General features: G+C 40.5%; 1 protein-coding gene across 1 annotated transcript in view; it reads left to right on the top strand.

Annotated features, from left to right (window-relative positions):
• LOC138259079 (maternal DNA replication licensing factor mcm6-like) overlaps positions 1-21,185 on the top strand; it is a 482,778-nt gene extending 461,593 nt beyond the window's left edge. Inside the window, exon 17 of the mRNA XM_069206547.1 lies at positions 20,831-21,185. Coding sequence (XP_069062648.1) covers positions 20,831-20,953 — 123 coding nt within the window. The 3' untranslated portion in view covers positions 20,954-21,185. The remainder of the gene's footprint in view (positions 1-20,830) is intronic.
• Positions 21,186-21,565: the final 380 nt, after the last annotated feature.

Here is a 21,565-nt window from a genome sequence, read left to right as displayed (position 1 = left end):
AAGCTAATAAGGCTTTAGGTATAGTGCAAATTAAGTGGATAAGCTATAACCCTGTCTCGTGCCTCGTATAATATTGAATTTATTTTGACTATCACCATATGACCTGCTGAGGGTTTTATGTACAGTGCCTGAATTAGCTAATCAATTTGCTCCCAAAAGCCTTCTCAGTGTCCAAGAAAATCATACTTGCATTTTTTTCTTTAAAAGTTGTGCTGTATCAAACATAATAGCAATATTTATATGTGCAACATGTCCTGGTCTGCACTAAAACAATGTTCTGGGTTCACTAGTTGCCCAAATACTGATGCAATTCTGCTGGCCCCTCTTTTAGCATTTATTTTTGCATGTGCCTTGACTAAAGATATTCGTCGATAAGACCTACAGTCTTCCGCCAGGTTACCCTATATTTTTTTAGACTGCTATATGGATATTGTTCCATTTCTTGGGAACTCTAAGCCCCTCAATTTGTCATGTCAGTTACCCGTAATAGTATCAGGATGACCTCTGTGGCAAAGGAGTGTTAAAAAAAAAATAATAAAAAAAAAAAATACAATAGGGATTGCGTCTCATCCAAGTGCTTTACCATTGGAAAACAAGGAAATAGCTTGTATAACATCAGTGACTGTGATTTCCTTATCTAGCCTCTCTGCATCTGAGATAGCAGAGGTACACCAATCTCACTGAAATACTGAAGCGTACATGCCTCTGTTTATATTAGCAATGTGCAACTGTATATAAAATTCTAGAAATGTTTAAGATTTCAGAGGTGTATTATTGTGTGTATTACCACACAAATCCTTAACTGATTAATCCTAGTGACACTACTGCACTCCTTAAGCTAGTATGTTAATAAACAGCCAACTAACTCCTCATATTCCATTGCTTATCCTTCTCCTGCTCCTCATCTTCTGAACTTCCTGCAGCCTTTTTGGAAAGTGAACCAATGTGCCCACTGGATTTGTGAATCCCAGTCCTAATCTGAGAGATCTAGGAATGCTTTTTGAAACACAGCCACTAGGAAGGTTTGAGAATATTTACCTTCTTTACCTTCAATTCCAAGGACTTGTAGGTTGTTCCAGTGTTGTCTATTCTCCAAATTCTTCATCTTCAACTTCATTTCTTTAGAATTGATTTTGTACACCAATGTCTTCCTTTATCTTGGTATCAGCCTCCTCATTTTCAGCATTTTTGTTCCACTTCCTTAATTTTCTCAGCTATTGTTCTTGTGTTACTTATGATCACATGCACTGTTTTTGTTTTTTCACGTGATCAATCTTAAGATCAATATAAATGGGCTTGTGTATCTCCCCTATACTTCAGGATGAGCTGGAATATAATTGTGGTAGGCTCCTGGATTTAAGCAGAAACCGTTCAATCAGTGTGGTCCATTTCGGACACCAACTTCTGATACAATTTCTGTCTGCCCTATTTGATCAACATCCAAGGTTGCTGTTATAAGTGACAGTCACAGAGCCACCCATAGTATATTGTGTAATATGTGTAGTCAGCTATTTATTTGTTGTTAATCTATTCCTTGATGTATCTTTTTGTGGACATTGCTGATCTATGGACTTAGATTTTACTCTGAGCAGGCTGCACATTTTCAACATCACACTTGTTACGAGAAGTTGAATTGTGATGGGTTAGACATCACTTATCAAGAACACCAGTCTTTTTGCCTGGCTTGTTCCCCTTTGATAGTAATCATGTGAGCAACTTAGCCTGAAGAACTGAACCATTAGCACAGTGGATGAATTATAAGGTCTATCACTCATTGTTTGTGTGAAACAAGCAAGATCTGTGCTTTTCCCAGATGACTTAGTAATCCACATCAAGCCCTGAAAATGCCTGCCAACAGTAAGGTGTATCCTGGTAATATTACTGGGGTTAGGTGTATTAGGAGCTTTAGTGGCTAGAGGTCAAACTCCACCAGGACTAGACAAAACACCAATATTTTACTGTTTCTAGGTTTGAACTAAAACGTTGACTAGAATGCTGATACCACTACATACAGTATTGTGGCAGTTGTTATAGTCCTTCTTTACTTACTGTCAAATCCTTAGGTTTATTTGTCAGGCTCTCCATTCCCACATTATTTCTCCTTCCATAGGTCACATTGTAGCAACTTGCCTCTTGGTGTAGGCTCTAGGGCATCTAGTTAGCAGGATCCAAAGACAAGTTGGTGCTGGGACTGTCCTGCCATCCATGACAGCTTTGAGGGTGCTGGGACCCCCATGCTGAGATGGTGGTTACAACTCTTCCACATTCATGTCAGATTGTCTTGTCCTTGAATCTGCTTTTTACTTTCCCTCAGTCTTCCCACAAGATACAGAGCTCAGGATGTAGGTGAGTATCCGCCTGATAAAGCAGAGCTCATGCGGTGTAGGAATGCAGAACTGTAGTGACCAAACCAGATGGATTCTACAAGTCGCCTAGCTTGCATCCTGCCCCCCACAGAGAAAAGCAACTACTGCCACAGTGCTCGCTGACCCTGCTGTTCAAAAACAGCCCATGTAAGGGTCAGCTTTGTATGTCCTGCAGGAGTGAAGTGGTAGTCACCTCAGACAGCAGATAGTGCATGCCTGCCATTTTCTCCCCTTACGCCATCTAAGTAACAAGGTAATACCCGTCCTAAAAAAGTAGTCAATGCATCCATCTGTTACTACTTTTAAAGTTTAAATATATTTTATTTTAAGCTATTTTAACAATACAAAAAAAGAAAAACAAATAATGTAAATGGGAATTGTAATAGGCAGAAATGATCCTATAGAACAATTAATACCTTACAGATAGAATGATCCTCATTAGTGAATATTAATTCAAGAAATACAAATTAATTGAATAGAGTTATGGAAGGAGATATACCTTTTCTGAGTGCTCACCCTGGATTTTTCAGTTTTAGCTGGACCTTACATTTTTGCTGGCTGCAGAACTCTATGCAGTTTACCCCTTCTAATCAGTGATAAAGTGCTTGTGCTCCTTTTTTCATCTTGGTAAAACTGGGATGTTCTTCATTGGGATACTTTAGTTACTTTGAAGTCCTCTGTAGATGATACAACATGTACACGGGCCTGTCAGTTAAATGTCACAAGTAAACTGCAGCATCTATTTTGCCATTCACAGCTCTGCAGTTTTAAACTGCAATTTCAAATACCCCAGGCATGTGAGCATAAAGAGGATGCCATTCTATGCTACATTTTAATTTTATACTGTAGATCTGCTGGCTCGGAAGACAATGTAGATATAACAATGCAGTCATTTTCCCAAAATTAGCACAAACCAGAGGTTGAGGACTCTGCTCCTAAGTACTGGAGATCTATTTCTCGAGATAACAGCTAACCTTGCCTTGCCTCTCTTTGATAAGGCTATAGAAAGTGCAATATTAAAATTATCACTCTTTAATAAAGTTGCCATATCCAACTGCTTCACATTTTAGTAAGAGTAACAGGTTTCTCAAACAGCAACCTTCCAACCTTTCTTAGTGTAAACCACTCAGGCCCCATGTCTCTACCACATATAAAAATCAGAGAAGGACCATAGTTTTTTAATCGTAAATTCCTATTACAGCAATTCCCTCCTATAATCACATTTACATTTTTCCAATCCCCCTGCAGTGGAGCGTGATTTTGGATTTAAAATGTCAATGTGTCGAGACCAAGTAAGTGGCTTATTAAAAACCATCCCCAAATACTTAGCCTCAGATTTCTTCTACTTATTTTACACACTAATACTGTATATTGACAATAGAAAAATAATGAAACCACAATTTTAATAGTTAGTAAATATCTGACCAGCATGGAATTGAATTTATTAATTATTAGGGAAAGTACCTTTCAGAAAGTTTCCTTTTCTGTTCCTGGAGGCTAATCTGCATTTTACTCTCCTACTTCTGCCAGCAAGTATTTAGCAATTGAATACCACTCATTTCATGTGGAGGTTTGAACTTGCTGTCAGAGTTGAGCCAACGTTTTTGCATGTGGGTTAGTAGTGGTTTGCCCCTTGACAGGATGGCCTGCGGGCTGAGACCAGGAACTTGATTAACTTAAAAAATGCCTACCCTGTCGCAAGCAGATGTAGCTAATACACATGGCTGCCCCTTCCTTTATTTTCCCCTCCCTGCTTAGCCAGGTATACTTCAATCGCAGTGGGCCTTTTGTTTAACCTTACTCAGTCAAATTATGCTAGAGTGTCAAAAACCATTTTGATATCTCTGCTGGAAGAGCACTAGAGGAGCACTTCACATAGTGAGAAAAGGAGCCAAAACAGTTTGTGTATGCACGGTCTGGGGGCTGGAAAACTCAGCTTCTGTTCTACCAAACTTCTGTTGGTAGAAAACTCAGCTTCTGTTCTGTTCAAACTGAATGTTGTTGTGGGAAGATAATAGGATTACCAAAGTACACTGCTTATATACACCTCTAAACCTCAGAGGCCAAGTTTAGAGTAACCAAAAATGTTCACTGTTTTGAAAATGCTCTAATTGCGTCGGGTTAGTCCTCTGAACCTTTACCCCATTGGTTTTGGCATGCACAGTGGTCATTCCCACCATTATCTTGTGCCAAGCAAAAATGTGGCATCTCCAGGCATCCATTTCAGAACACTCCTGCACCTGTGGAAAATCAGAAAGTAAATAAACCTGCTATCTGAGAACTAAGAGCCCACAATTGCTGGGTGTCCTCTTTCTATTCCCAGGACAAAGTGAACCCCAAGAGTTACATTGTGAAATTGATTTGTATAGTGCACTAATCACCTTAGGGTATCCTTGAGTAGGTTTCTAGTTCCCAAGGTGCTTATAGGAACAGCTATGTCTTCAGGTCCTTGTATCACTCAAGAAGTGAGGAGGAGTCTCTGTTTCGAGGGAGTTTGTACCATGTCTTGGGTGCGATGTAGGACAATTGGCGACATCTAGTATTGCTTTTGTGGATGTGAGAAATGTGCGAGTGAGGAAGAGTGTAGGTGTTTGGTGGGTCGGTAAGTGTATGCGGCTGTTCAGGTATTTTGGTCCTGTTTTGTGTATGGCTTTGCATGTGTGACTGAATTGGCTGTGCTTGTGAATGGGAGCCAGTGAATCTTCCTGGAGTGCTGTATGATGTTGGTGTGGGAGGTTGAAAATTAGTCTTGCAGCGGTGTCCTGGATGGTCCGGAGTCTGTATCAGCCTACCTGCTGGTGGTGAATGCTTGAGTAACAGCCAGTCTGGTGTTGTGAGGCAACGTTTTGAAGATTTCACATCAAGCATTGGATGTGGAAGCAGGAGGTGTACACTGCATTGACTTGAAGCGTCATGTTGATTATCATCCAGGATGATTTCTTGAATGGCCTGTGGGTGAGGGTGTTGGTGCTAGCTCCAACTGCAGCAGGTGGTGTTAAATGGGAAGGTCTTGTTGATTAAGACCAGTACTTCCATCTTGTCAGAACTGAGCTGCATGCAGTTGTTTTGGATCCAGTTTGCTACCAGGGTCATGCAGGTGGTGAAGTTAGTTCTGGCAGTAGTTTTGTATGCCAGGGAGGGAATAAGTTGGGTATCATTTGTGTAGGATCAGATGTCTTGTCTTGTGATCGGATGATGTTGGCGAGTAGTGTAATGTATATGCTGAAAAGTGTGAGGCTGACGGATGATCCTTATGGGAATCCACATTAATGTCTTGGTCCCTGATGCGAAGTTAGGGAACCTGACACTTTTGGGTTCTTCCCGTAAAGGTGGAACAGATCTATTTGAGAGTGATCCTTCTATGCCAGTCTCATGGAGACATCTGATGAGTGCTATGAGAGACAGTGTCGAAGGACACAGAAGTTGACCAGGATGAGTGCCGCTGTTCCTTCTTGGTCCAGGATGATTTGATGGTCCTCAGTGGTCACAATGAGTGCTGTTTTGGTGCTGTGGTTCTTCCTGAATTCTGATGCAGTGTTGTCTAGGAGATCATGAAGTTCAAGGTGGGTTTCGAGTTGTTTGCTGATGGCCTTTTCAAATACTTTGGCTGGATAGGGAAGCAGGGAGATGGATCGAAGTTGCTCCATTGATTCAGTACTTCTGTGGTATGCTTGATAAGGGCATTTATTTCTGCAGGTCTCTATACTTCCTTGGAAGTGGCAAACATGATGATTGTGGTGATGATGATGATGTGGGTTAGAGTGGTCCCGAGCAATGATTTTCCCAGGTTGTAGATGTGGTGGGGTCATCGGTCAGTGGTGGCACCTGAGTGGATGGTCAACATGATTGCCACTGTAATTTCTGGTGATGGTTGTCCATGTTAGGTGGCAATTCTGGTTGGGGGTGAGTAGGTTAGCAATGACTTCTCCAAGGTTAGGTTGGTGAGCAATGTTGCTCTAGATGTTTGCGATTTTCCTGTGGAAGGCAGCAATATTGGTGACAGGGGAGATGAAATCCTTAACAATCGCAAACATCTCCTTGCTGCTGTTGGAGCTTCCTTTGAGGTCCAAAATGCTTTTTCCTTGGTGTCTTATTTTCTGGTGATAGTGTCTGAGTGCAGCCTTGTAGGTAGTTCTGTAAGTGTTGTCATGGATGGTTCTCCATTTCCTTTCTAGCTGTTTACAGTGTTTGGTGTCCTGGGGGTGTTCTGTGTACCAGCTGGTCTGCTTGTATGATCTACTATGCTTGTTGGGTTTGATGGGTGCAAGAAAGTCTGCACACCTCTTGATCCAGTTTGTGAAGTTTTTGATGTCCTTATTGAGGCTATCTGTGGGGCTTGGCTGATCTATGCTGAAGTCGCTGAGCCAGTCTGCTTTTGTGATTTTGCCCCAGCTGCAGCTTAGAATGCTGAACCTGTTAGTGGTGTTGACTTAAGGGTTCTTGTTCTGGAAGTGTATGATATAGTAGTTGGTTCATGTGAGCAGAGTGCTGGAGTTGTATATGATGCTGTTCCTTGAGGAGAAGATTGGGTCCAGTGGGTGTCCTGCAATGTGTTGGCCCTGAACAAGCTGGGTGAGTCTGATGTTGAACAAGCTTTCGAAGAGTGTTGTGGAGCAGGGATCATTTCAGTCTTCCAAGGTCATAATTGGAGTCACTGGTGAGTGGAACAATGAAGTTGGAGATGAGACTGGTAAACATGGCTCGTGGTACGGGTAATTGGTAGGTGAGAGTTCCTTTCAAGGTGAGGTTTTCTGAGATTTGCAGCTTGAAGTGAAGGTGTTCCATGAACAGGGTGGCATTCACTGTGTATATTTTGCATTTGATGGGTCCCTTGTAGATGTTGGTGAATCCTCCACCTGGCTTGTGAGGGTGGTCCTGTTGGACAATTATGTAGCCAGCTGTGATTTCCATAGCAATGACTGGAGCTAATGATGAGTTGACACAGGTCTCTGTGATAAAGGGGACTTCATGTGCATCGCTACTCAGCAGGTACCATATTTCACTTAGTTACCAGTCCCCACTGTGGCTACCAAAAATTTGGGAGTGATCTTTGACACTTTGAGCTTTAAGCCACAAGTTAATGCAATAGTCAAATTTTGCTATTGGACATTAAAAATCCTGAGGAAAATGTTACCTTTCCTTAAACAGGAGGAAAGAATCACTGTGATTTTAGCCTTGATTATGTCCAGACTGGACTTTTGCAACTCATTGCTGCTGGATATTGATATGTTATCCTTGGGGAAACTTCAGCTAATCCAGAACGCTGCTCGGCTGATTTTTAACCTTCCACCTTTGGCCTCTGCCACTCTTAGTCTTAAATGGCTGCACTGGCTCCCAGTGGGTAACAGGATTATTTTTAAAACTCTCTGCCTAACTTATAAAGCGCTACATGGGGGCGGAGCAGAATATTTGGCTGAGAGACGGAGGTGGTACTGTCCTGGCCGGATTCTCAGATCCAGTACTTCCTACCGGATTCAGGTTTGCCGTACTCGCAGAGTCAGATGGGGGATAGAGCCTTTACGGTAGCTGCAGCCAGGTATTGGAATTCTCTACCTTTGGTTGCTAGGAAAGATCAGATTTTTTTTTACATTTAGGAAGCAGGTGAAGACGTGGTTGTTTCCACAGTAATCCTGGTATGCCGTCTGAGGGGGTTCTTCCCTTCATGCCTCTTTAAGTGCTTTGATGCCACGACCGGAACGCGCTCTATAAATACCCATATACATACATACTTATGTATTTGCTGAGTGATTGTGTGTTGAGAAGCATGCATGTGAGTGGGTGTTGACATGTAGGTTTGCTATGGCGTGTGGTAAAGGGTGGGTGTAAAGTTGTTGTTGGCTTGTGTGTTGAGTGTCAGGAAAAAATAGTGAAGTTCATGGTCCACCCCCAAATCCTGGGAGTGATCCAGAGAAATTCACCCAGGAAGAAATTGAAGGCATTGTCGTGGAAGCTGCTGTGGCGATCCCTTAAGATGGGGACCGCCTGTAACGCAGCACTCAGACGCGGCGTCTTTCTGTCCTCGCTGATGGAACACGCTACCGATACTCGGAGCGTCGTTACCCGCGTTTTTTGACTACACTTTCTGGGAAGCATATATTTCGCTCCAGGTCGCGCTACACTTACCTGTAACCCTTCTTTTTTTTTTCCTTTTTGTTGTTGGTGGGTTTGTCTGGTCTTTTTACCTGTCTCTGTCCATGTTGTGTCCATCTTGTCTTCTTCGTGTTCTTGTCCCAGCATGCTCTGTTTTTCTTTTATACTACTTTAATTTTCCTATATTGGTTTATGGGCTCTTCCCAATTCAAGATGGTGTTCTTTCCTTTTCCTGTGATGTCACTTCCCTTTTCTCAGTATATAAGTCAGTCAGTCTTGTTCCACCTTGCGTTGCAAACACTTCCTTCTGGTTGTGCTGTTCGCTCCTGTTCCTTGTTCCTGCTTTTTGCCTTGTGAGATTTTTGCCTGTTCTTTGTTCCTGCTTTTGCCTTGGGAGATTTTTGCCTATTTTTGTTTCCTGTTTAGTCCTTTTTTTCTTGTTTTTCTTCAGGAGTTCCTGTTTGAGGTTTTTTCCCCAGTGTTTTTTTTTTCCCCTCTGGGACTCTTTCTGGAGGGTACGGTCTGCTTTGGCATAGCCTGTCGAGTGGCACCGTGGCTACTAGAAGGGGTCGCCCTTATCTGGGAGTATCCAGAACCTGTAGAAGACTTGGTGTATTCGCCAACCCGGTATCCAGAGGTGAGAAGTACAGCGCAGTACGTAACACCGCCATGATTAGGAGGAGTCATTCTAGTGTTTATTGTAGAGTAGCGTTCCGTGAAAGTACTGTTGCGCATGTCAGAGTAGTTTTATGGTATTGTTCACTCGTTTGTAGTTTTTGGGCGATTAGTGAGTATAACGGAGACTTATGCATCATTAATATTAAAAAATAAAAAGACAAAATGTAGGCTTTCTTTCGAACATGTGTGGAAGCTATTTCCTGAGGTGTAATCCAATAAGGAGAAACACTGAGAGAAGTTTACTAACACTTACCCGAGTCCAAGGCTGAGTCAGTTCCATCTTCTCTCAGCTAAGGTTTTGCAAGTATACCTGTGGCCAAGAAAAACACATTAAAGGGAGAGTAAATTGCATAGCTTGCTTATGTTTAGAATTCTACCAAAGTGACTAAAATAAAATAAATACTAAGTATGCTAAGCAGGTATACGTTTACAGTACCTTCAAGAAATACATTATCTTCATAAAAAATAGAAAAGAAGCTAGAGCCTCACTAAAAAGGGGCATGTAATTAAAAACAAACGTATGATCTTAAATACAACACTTAATAAAGATAGTGGTTATTAATGTTCTAATTATTTTACAGCTTGTGCAACATCTTCACTGATTAGACCCCAGGAGAAGAAAAACAAGGCAGTCTCTTATCTTCCCAAACCCCTTTCTCCCCTCAGACTCTATAGTCTCTTTAAATATTTTTTAGGAGGCTGGGAGTTTGAGCGTGGCATTGGGTTATAGCATCATTCTGCTTCTGCAAAGATTCTGGATATAAGAGCTACTGAGTTCTGACAGAGGGGATGTTGAGGACATTGTAAGAATTTGCTTGGGGGGGTGTGGGTGCGTGGCTGCTGGAGAACCAGCAGTTGGGGGCAAGTGAAAGCTCCTAACGTGGTATGAGGCATGTCAGCAGTTGGGAATGGTGTCTGGGGTCTAATGACCAAAGGAGTGCTGCAGAGTATTGCTGGATAGGGTTAAAATGAGGGTTCCTAGAAAGGGGCACAGGAGGGCTTGCCTTTGGCACACCAGTGGTGTGCCCGCTGTGCATGTCAGCTGTGCATCCACACTGCAGCTGCCATTAAGAAGGCCCTGGGTGGGGGGAGGAGTGCAGGATGACATGTCATTTCCTGTGCTTATGAGTGATGTAAAATTAAGTCCTCTTGCTTGGTTTCCTTTTTTAAAGACTGTTTTATAAGCTTTTTTTTAAGATAGTCATAAGGCTGATCTCCTATTCAAGCTACAGGGATACAACAGCTACATACAACATTTCCTGCAACTGATTTTTATAGGACTCATTTATGTACTCTATGCTGAGTGGTATATTTCCAATTGAAAGTAATTGATTTTTAATAGCTGTGGATAGTAAAAAAAAAAAAAAAATCACACTTTTTCATGATATAGAAAAGCGAAGGCAGAAAAATGTATATAATTAATTTGTATGATAGAATGTCAGTAATTTGAATCAACTTTAGAACAAAATTCCAAATTTCAGAAACAAATTTATAAATATGAAGCCAGTTAAATACATATTTTAACAGTTATGACTTACAATGTCAGAAGTTGAAGAATCAATCCGGTTTGCTTCAAATTACTTTTGAAGTGTCCTTAAACAGTCTTGCAGTACATAAATATTGGTTCAATATACAATGGCAAGTAATGAATTTTAGATGCTAAACAGCCATATCTTTTGACAATATTACCAATCATAAATAAATCGGACCCCTCAGAATATGTATTTTCTTAATACATTTATGAGATTTCATGAACAGTACAATTAGAAATAAATGTAGCTGCCACTAATGTACTAGAAAAACCATTTAAATTGAATTAAGCAATAGTTCATGGTTACTTTATTCTGATGCTGGCATAACAAACCTACTTTGCAATTACGATTGGGATGTATCTTCTTGGCATATATCATGCAAGTAGATGATCCCTGTTAATCAATGAACGCCAACCTTTAAGATTATCTTGTTGCTTTGGCTCTCATTGTACCCACAAGGCTGCTGGATGTGGGCAGCAGCATCACCTGAATTGTTTGACAACTGTCGGCCTAATCGGTTTCCGGCCAGTCAGTAGTGCCTCACCTATGTCTAAGAGCAAGGATGATCTGTGGCAACCGGGCGCATGACATTGACTTCTCAGGGAAATCATGGTGGATCAGACCTCAACCTTTCCTCTCAGTAATATTTGTTTCACACTTGCAAAGACAAACCGAAGCAGGAAATGGTTCAATAAGATTTATTGAATTAATTGTGACCTAGACAAAATAACATGAACTGCACAAATTAGGATGATAAAACATACTAGAAGCAGAATGGTGAAAACAAAAATGAAGCACAAGTAAAGCCCCACTATACTGTCACTATACAGGATGTGATTCCTACTTACACCACTAATGTTCTATGTTAGAGCACAGCAGGATAAGCCCTAATCCACCCTTCAGGACCCACTGGGAAGACCTCATCCCCCATACCGGAGTATGACAATTGGGAAGGAGCCTGTTGTCCATTCAGAAACCCTCCCCATATCGGCCAGGGAACTGTTAGTCTGTGAGCAGCTGTAGTAAAGTCAGACCGCATGCAGTAGTAGTCATCTGGCAGTAACCTCCCTCTAATGTGCAGGGGAGAGATGTTTTATAATAAAACAGCTAGTGTTCTGAGAAAAGTCTTACCATGTTTCTGTGAAATGTTAGAGGCGCGGTGTGCGCCTTGGGCCGGCAATCCTATCTTGTTGCACCCTTGAAGATAGCATATAGGGAAAGAATGTCTTGCTAAGAAATGTAAATGCTTTCTAAGTGAAAAGACAGCAAGATAAAGGAAAATAAAACATCACCACAAATATGATAGTTTCTAAAAGACAAACATGAAATAAAAAAGTGTACTAGGCTAAAGGGCACAGACAGCAAGCCAAGTTGCTAAAATAATATGCCCATAGACATCACTAAAATGGCTTCACAGCAATCTAGCAGAAGAATTTGAGATTACATTGTGCATTATAAGAGAATCTAGATTTGAAAGCATCAGTTTGGTTGTTTCACAGATGGGGAAGATAATAAACATATTACACTGGGACAGAGATAACAGGGTGGGTAGTAGAAATGGTGTAACTATATTATGTGTGAAATTGCCAGTTGAAGTCTGCAAACTAGTCTCAAGAGGCCCTGTTAGAAGGGACTCCCTAAAGGCTAGTGAGGGTTAATCAAAGAATCAACTTGAATTAACCCAAATTAGTGCCAAAATCCTTTATGAACAATCATTAATTTTTCAATTCCCTTATGTGTCTATTCATGTTGTTCAACTTGCAAAGAAAATGTATATTTCATTATTGATTTCATTATGTAGTGACAGGTATGTTCAGCAGCTCCCAATGCATTTCGAGTCACTGAGACCTTTAATCATGGGAATGCTAAAACCAAATACAAAAAGCACTTACCACAAACTGATAAATTACAGAAAACTCCTACAACCATATATTTTACTGCACCAGTGACAGTTCATCCACATCTGATCCGCAAAATATATGGAAGAGGGACAACCACTATGTGGTGCCACAGAGATGTGAAATGTTGGAACTAAATGCTGTTGAGCTCTAGTGTCAGTGTAACAAACCAAATAAGTAGTGTACATTCTCTCTACAATTATCAACAAGATACTAGAAAAACTAGCATACCACATCTACTTTAATGAGTACACTTGAACCATTACTTCTCTGGTGTCCCAAAATAAATATGAAGTGAGAAAGTAATTCTGTTTAACTTCCCCTCTCATTACAAAAACAAACAACCTCAGATGAACAGCCTATGCTCAACCTGGGACGAAGCAACCTGCCATCCCAATACAGGAGCCATGTGGATGTTACCCCGGAAGTGTTGAACAAATTAAAATACATGCAAACTTGAAATATGTCTGCAATCATATATCAAAAAGAGAAAACTAAGGATCCCCGAGCAAAACCTAGTATGAAAACCCTGCCACACCAGGTCCTGTGGAAAGCCATAGCCTGAAAGAGAAAACTTTTTGATCAAGACTCAGAACTGTACTTGCTAAAGTGAAACCATGTGTAGAGCACTGTATCCAGACGTCTCCATATAAAACCCCACCACACATGTTCAAGTGTAGTCAACAGAAACCTAAATAAATGAAATGTAATACAAGGAAACAATGCAAAAGCTAATGCATAAAAAAATGCATAATTGTACACTGTGCATTACACTAGCACATGCATAAATACCACTGTAAACACTAAAGAGAAGAAGGCATCTCTATTCTCTCATTCAGCCTCAAAGGGTGGAAGGTGTTCAGCAGCTTTCCCCTAACTATGTCCCTTTGAAGGAGTTTGTTATTGTCATTTCCTAGAGAATGGCTAAGACATTTTGTTCAATTTGAACCTATTTAGCTATACTGAATTTAATTTTGCTCCTGAAACCATAATCTGCACTGTTTAATTAGAAAATCTTTGTGGTATTTGAGGACATTTCATAAGTCAGTAACCACATTTAATTTACATGGTCTCAATTTATTGTATTTTGTTGTTGTGTTTTGCAGTTTCTGATAAATGTGGAATTCATGCGATCTATGTTGTTGGGAGGTTCAATATCTATAAAAAAAAGTGATCACGGACAACCTTGTTTTGTAACTCTCGTTGCAAAGAAATACAGCTGTTCACTAGTAACTTAGCTGATGGTTGAGCATTTAGAGCTGTGATCATCTTTCTAAAATGATCACTAAATCGAGAATTTTCATAACATTGCCAGTTAACTTCATACAATGCTTTTTCAGCATCTGATGTCACTATGTGTAGATTAAATATTCTCTAGTTCATGGCATTCTAGTACACTAGCTCAAATTCTACCTTTCATAAAACCAGTCTGGTTGTGTTAAAGATACTTTAGAGATCTTTAAAAAGTCTCTTCGTAAATAGTTAGCATTTTTTACAGTCCTTTATTAATGAAACTGTTTATTAGAAATTATTATGGGATGTTTGTCAGCTTTAGATAATATTATTGTCAAAATGTCTGATCCCGATTATTCATAAACTTTACCAAATTCTGTGAAGAGCAGGGAAAAGTATGGTGGAAAAAAAAACTGAGCAGAGAAGGCTATGTAAAATTCAGCAGGATTCCCATAAGGACCAAGAACAGCCTTTGTGTTAAGAGATTTGACAGCCAAATTGATTTCTTCCATAGTAATGGGGTGCTTTAGACTTTTTGTGTCAGAATGAAAATGTATAGGTAAAGTACACGCTTCTAGAAAGATACTGGATAGAATTCAGTATTTTTTATTTTTTTAAAGTCATTAAAAATTTGCAATGTGCACAGTTGTCCTAATATTTGTTAGTAAAGCGTGTATTTGAGTTTTATTGTTCTGATATGTAAGTTAGCAATTTACATGCTTTAATGGAATAAAAATGTTGTTTCTCTTATAGCCTTAGAATCCGCCGTAGCGGGCTCTACCGGCTATTAAAGGCCCGCTCCCTGCGTTAAATGCCCGAGCCGAAGGCGAGGGCATTTAACAAGGGAGAGGGACTTTAATAGCCGGTAGAGTCCGCTACGGCGGGTTCTAAGGCTATTTGAACATTCTGCCACTCAGGACAGAATGTTCTATTAAAAAAAAAAAAATGTTCACGGAGCCCGAGGGGAGTAAAATCCCCTCGGGCTCCGTGAGGCTTTGTTCACAGCTGTTGCTGTGAACAAAGCGAACATTGGAATGTTGGCACTGCAGGCTTTTACCGGCCAGTAAAAGCCCGCAACACTCCATTGTTTTCAATGGAGCCCCCAGCATTCCAATGTTCTAATATTTAAAAAACTGGAGGTCCACATGCGTACAGAGTACTTAATATTCAAAGTGAAATTTCTATGGCTTTCTTGTCTGTCTGTTGCAAATGGGTATAATAAAGAAATGTTCAGTTTTTTTTTTCTTCATTGATTAATATCATTATTGTTTGTCAAATGTCAGTGAAATTGTTATACCTCTAGTGTAAGCTTTAAAAGCATCCCACTAAATTACATTCACTGTTGCTCCTGTACTTTAACAAAATAGAAGATAATCTCCATGATTCCTAATTTAGGATATCAGCATTCACTCTCCATTGAGAGGAAGAAACTGTGAAATTGTCAGTGTTAAGGATTACAGATATCATGGTCCGAAATATCTATCCTGTTTAAGTCTGCAAAATGAATTGACATTAGCTTTTTTGATGGCAAAAGATAATTTTGGAATGGGAATGATGAGGACTAGAGAAAAGTGTAAACTCTTGCTACTTAGGAAAATTAAGCTGTCAATATTTGCTATTTTAAAATACCTCAAAGATCTGAGTGGATTTTGAGGGTGCATATTTGACAGTGGACTTCTCTTGCAAAAGCCATAGAGATTTATGAAGTATAAAACAGTCACACATTTTAACATTGGCATATACATCTACCATCTCCTCCCCAATGTTTGTATAATATCTAAGTGAATCCTCTTGGAGAACAGGATTGCTACACCATTTTTTCCCCAATGGAAGAGGAAATCATCCTCATCCATTCTATATTCATATTTGTCAGAACCCTAGCTTTGATATTTTTCTTGTAATAAACAAGCATTACTTTTCTGCCTGAATTGATAATCATAAATCTTCCTCCATTTAACGGGATGTCTCACTCCTTTAACATTTAAAGAAATCATTCTTAGATTATATGGATTAACCATAAATGATATGTTATTAGAAGAGAGCAGTAACTTTAATTAAAACTCTGCATACAAATATGGAAAGAGGGAAGGTAGCTCCTTTATAATAAACAGACAAACATGGAAAACAGACTGTAACCAGGGCAGATGTCAGGAGTACACACAGGTGAACAGTCTCAACCCACTATTTTCACAGGGTGGATGATGCCCACTCTGCCAAGAAGTTGGGTCCCACTTTAAAATATACTGAACTCATTCTGATGTGATTTTCAAACACCAGGACACATTCAGAAGGGCCCATGCTGTCTGCTTCTAAACAACAATGTGCAAAAAAGAAGCAGCCTTTCTTATATCTAACTCCAGCTGGTCCCAAAACAAAGGCTGAATTTAAGGGGCCATCAGTTCTCATTTGGTTAGTCTCCAGACTGAGAGCTATCTGAAGCCTCAAACCTCGATATAAATGTAGTTGAAGGGAAACAAAAGCACACAGTGTTTAAACCCTGTATGTAAGAGATATGCATGCACTGTAAGATTGTTCGATATGTTGCTCTCTCCCAGTATTTACACAAACTAACTTAAATACAATTATTTTCTATTTCTCTTATAGAACTGTTCATCCCGATGCAGTGTGTCAAAGTGCTCTACTTCAGACGTACACATTACATTGACAACAAATCATACAAATTTGTAAATCAAGGAACGGGATATGTTATTTAAGGCAGTGAAGTTCACAAGATTTAGTAGTCACATATTCTTGTTCATAGCTCACTGTGCTATACTAGAAGGATTGAAATGCAACTGCAAGTTACAAAAGGATCTCTGTGATAAAAACAGTAACCCACTTACCTGTATAAATAAAATAAAAATCTGTCATCTGCATTTTACATGATGTGCAGGAGACACATTAACCATCTCTGCTACTTTAAGTCAAAACTAGGACTAGACAAAACACACATCTTTCCATCAAATGCATTAACCACTAGAGTTCTCCTACCATTATTATTATTCCCTCAGATTGAATAGAACACTTCACTCTGCAGCAGGTGCCTTAACCCCATAAGATATTTTAAAAATCAGACCTTGCAACCAACTAAGCAGAACATATTTACTGCCATGTTTCTTGTTGTTGCCTATTTTTTTTGTGGCAGAGTTTAAAAAAAATAAATGTATGAATTGAGGCCCAAATTTTGCATCTGGGATGTCACTTTTCAGTCACAACTGACCCAAAAATAGATTTTGTATTTACGGTACCACACACAATCCCATTTGTGTGGCTTTGTTAGGAAAAAACAAACCAACACAGGCAGCAAATTGCTCTGCCTTGCATTGTTTTGCGACCGGTAGGCATTACATGGGTGGTGCTTGGGTGTTTCCATGCACCCACCCATGTATTATGATGCAAACCCATATTTGCAAAGATTTGTAATCATAGCTGAAGTCTGCCTGAATCTGGGGTAGCAAAAGGAAATATCTTTCTCTCTTATTTCCTCGTTACATGTATGCTGCATTCTGAAGCACACATAGGAAGAGGAAATAGCCTCAGTATTCATTCTTACCCTCTCTTACTGAAGTGGAGGTTCAAAGTGCATGGGCACGTGTCTGTGAGCCGAAGTCCAGATGCTAAAAAATAGGCGCTCTGCTGCGTGCATGGTAAGCCTCCCTGAATCTGGTGGCAGGTCTTGGGTCCTCCTGCATTGTTAGGTATTTGAATCATTGCTCTTCTGTGGGTAATGGCTTGCTTGCTTCTTCAAAGTATCACGCTGCTTTAGTGTGACAAATCTCACTTAACCACTGCCCCCTAGATGTACTTCCATATATACATCTGTAGTAAATTGATCACCCAATATAAAGTGGGCACTCATAACGTTAATTGTGAAGTTGGAGAAAAGAGTGGTGATGTTAACTAAGTGCCAACTTTATATGGGCTGATCAATTTATTACATACATATGGCACATGTCTTCTAATTAGGGCCAACCCCATGTGTGGTTATGCACCCTAAGATAGTTTGAATTGTGATTTGGTTTACCGTTCCCAAAGAGTTTACCTCCCTCCGTTTCGCTCAGAACGCACAGAGATCATCTGCGGCGTACCTCAAGGCTCATCACTCAGCCCAACACTCTTCAATGTCTACATGAGCCCCCTCGCCAACATCGTACGCAAGCACGACATCATCATCACCTCCTACGCCGACGACACCCAACTTATACTCTCCCTAACCAAGGACCCCGCCAGCGCCAAGACCAACCTACAAGAGGGTATGAAGGACGTCACAGATTGGATGAGGCTCAGCCGCCTAAAGCTGAACTCTGAAAAAACGGAAGTCCTCATCCTCGGCAACACCCCGTCTGCCTGGGACGACTCCTGGTGGCCCACGGCCCTCGCCACCGCACTGACCCCCACAGACCACGCCCGCAACCTCAGCTTCATCTTGGACCCTCTTCTCACCATGACCAAGCAAGTCAACGCTGTGTCCTCCGCCTGCTTCCTGACCCTCCGCAAGATCTTCCGCTGGATCCCCGCCGACACTATAAAAACCGTGACCCACGCCCTCGTCACGAGCCGCCTGAACTACGGCAACACCCTCTACGCTGGGACCACAGCCAAACTCCAAAATCGCCTGCAACGCATTCAAAACGCCTCGGCCCGCCTCATCCTCGACGTACCCCGCAACAGCCACATCTCCACACACCTGAGACACCTGCATTGGCTCCCAGTCAGCAAAAGGATCACCTTTCGACTTCTCACCCACGCACACAAAGCCCTCCACAACAAGGGACCGGAATACCTCAACCGACGCCTCAGCTTCTACGTCCCCACCCGCCTCCTCTGTTCCTCTGGCCTCGCTCTCGCTGCCATCCCTCGCATCTGCCGCTCCACGGCGGGTGGGAGATCTTTCTCCTTCCTGGCGGCCAAGACCTGGAACTCCCTCCCCACCAGCCTCAGGACCACTCCGCTTTCCGGAGACTCCTAAAAACCTGGCTTTTCGAGCAGCAGTAACCCCCTCTTTCCCCTAGAGCCTTGAGACCCGCAGGGGTGAGTAGCGCGCTTTATAAATGTTAATGATTTGATTTGACTGTGTATGTACCATGTTTTTAGCGATGCATATTTAAAAAAATGCTTGCTGTGTATTCTATATGATTGCAGTGAATTGGATTTTAATTTTGTATTGTATTTATTTTTCCATAAGCCCTGAAGGTGGTCCATGGTCTTTGGGTCGAAACTCTGTATGTCATTTACATTACAGCTGTGATTGCAATCTATATTACTAGAAAGAAATAAAGAATGACTTTTACTATGCCTGAGTACCTATTAATAGTATTGATAAAATGGCTGGGACTTCACATTTTGAACATATAGCTGCTTCTTGGACAGTTGTTAATCTGGTAGATTGAAAGTCCTCAAATTATATACTCTATTTCAGTCTTCTAAATCCAAAAGTAATTTCATCCTTAGGAGGACTGTGGAAGTGGCTGGGACCATCTGGACAAAAATATTTAATTATTGCCTTTTTTTTTTTTTTCACTATAAGTAACATTCATTGATAATGCATGTAAGTACTTATGAATGTTTTAAGTATTGGCACTGACAGAATTAGCATTTATATGAACGGCATGAATTTACTCCAGCATGGTACTGAAGGATGGTTCAGCAGCTTCCACTGCCTTAGATTTAACTGGAGAAGAACTAGTTTGATTGCTTTTATAAGAGTGTTTCTATCTCGTTGTCTCCTCCTTTGTGAGGATAATAACTAATAACTAACTATCTTGGTGAAAATAGAGCAAATGCAATTAAATATGGCTTAAGTAGTCTACACAAATACATCCTGAAGACCAATAATATATGAAGAGTTAATAATGTCCTACTGTAAAAGTAACATAGAGGAGATGAATGCTCACAATAAAGAAGATAATCAAAGGAATAATATCGAAAGCAGTCTGTTATGAGCTGGGGCAGCAGGTATGATAGACTGGGGAGGGCCTTCCAATCCAAGATGTGCCCCTTGCCTGGTCAGATCTGCCTTCTCTGACTAGAATCTGTGTGTAGAGAACTGGCTCCCGCATGTATTACGAAAATGAGTTAAGGGTTTGGCAGGGGCATAGCTTCAGGGGAGGGGGATAGAAGTTGTTTGGGGTGGTACACCCACCCTGATAAACATACTTTCTGGTACGTTGTTGAGTATTGGTGCTTTCAGTCGGGTATGGTGTGGTGTCTGTTGGATTTTGCCAACAATATTTCCATACACAGAGAAGAAGAGTGTGCACCTTTTGGTTTCTGTTTTGAAAGTCTTCAGAAATGTTCATCTTATATAATATTGTGGTTTCCCTCACTTAGGACCCCTATCAGTCCGTCTTTCTATCCTTTTCAAGTGCCCCTTAAGCCCCTCTCATGCGCCCTGCTTGTCCTAAACGTTATTTTAACATATGATTGTTGGAAAAACTTAAGCTCACCCCCCCTCCCAATCTTACTGACCAGTCTTTGCCCCTTGCCCTTGGAGCATAAAATAGTCGCCCTATATCACGCAGCAAACTTCGCAGAAGGTGCTTGCGGAGAGCTACCCGTGGTCCTTACGTTTTATTCTTCATGCTCACGTGTCTATACCCGGCCTTAAATATTTTTTTTCAAAGCCTGACTGTTTAAAAAAAAAAAGAAAAAATTGAGAAAAAGTGCATCACTTGACTCAATGGCACTTGATCTAAAGTTAAAGCAACATGGATTTTCTTTGTCATTTTGAGTGGACTTTTATTTTACTGTTTATCACGCACACATTTATTACGTTTGTATTTACTTTGAAAGGTACAATACACATCATTTCACTACATGTATAATCAATGTCCTGCCCAGAGTAGCTTGCTTTTTCTCGATTTCGTCACCAATACAGAGATATTCCTGCCAAATAGATAAAATTATTTTAAAAATTAAATAAGTAATTAGTAAACCAAAGCATCCTAAAGCTGTATTTCAGCATTAATGCGTGTCTTAATTGCCTTTTTTCTTTCTTGAACCTGTGTATAACCTCAACCTACTTTTCTTTCAGGATAACATTTTACTGGAGCTGAACAAAACTGGATTAAAAGCATTAAAACCTGGGGATGGTGAAGCCGTGTTGGAAGAGGATCCATTTCTAGTTGTCAATCCCAATTATTCCATAGAAGATTGAAACTTGCCTGATTGCTGAGCAGGATTCAAAGAGTACAAAGGAACTGTATTTGAAATAAGTCTGCTTCTTTCCTCATGATTCATGTTAATGTATTTTTATGCTTTGCACGGTTTTCCGATTGAATACATAGTTTGGCAAAAAAAAAGAACAATGAATTGAAAAGCACTTATGTCAAACTAATTTTATGTATTTAAGTATTTTCATAACCATAAATAAATGATGATGCATTAAACACCTGTTTCTGTTTTGTGAAACTGAATTACATTCATAAAAGTGAGCTTTAAGAAAATGAAATGGTTCATGCTGCTGTAACTACCTACTTTTAGGGTTAGACCGTGTTGAATACATCCACAGCACTTGCTTGCGGTGGAATAATTTTCTGCAATTGCTTGCATTGCACTTCACAAATTCTGCTATGCACGCTAATATAATTTGATTCTTTGCTAATCTTACTGTGTCTTGGTCCAGGCAATAGAATGTAAGTAGCGAAGGAATTAAAATTCTGAAGCTGTGTGGGCCGGAGCCGAGTCTTGATGTGAACTTAAGCGAGTTCTTTTGAAGGGCCTAAACAATCGGACAAAAAAGCATGTATACTAGTTTCATTAACTAATC

Source organism: Pleurodeles waltl, chromosome 2_1 (assembly GCF_031143425.1).
Source record: "Pleurodeles waltl isolate 20211129_DDA chromosome 2_1, aPleWal1.hap1.20221129, whole genome shotgun sequence".
Taxonomy (NCBI): Eukaryota; Metazoa; Chordata; class Amphibia; order Caudata; family Salamandridae; genus Pleurodeles; species Pleurodeles waltl.
This window is presented reverse-complemented; position numbering and strand designations above follow the sequence as displayed.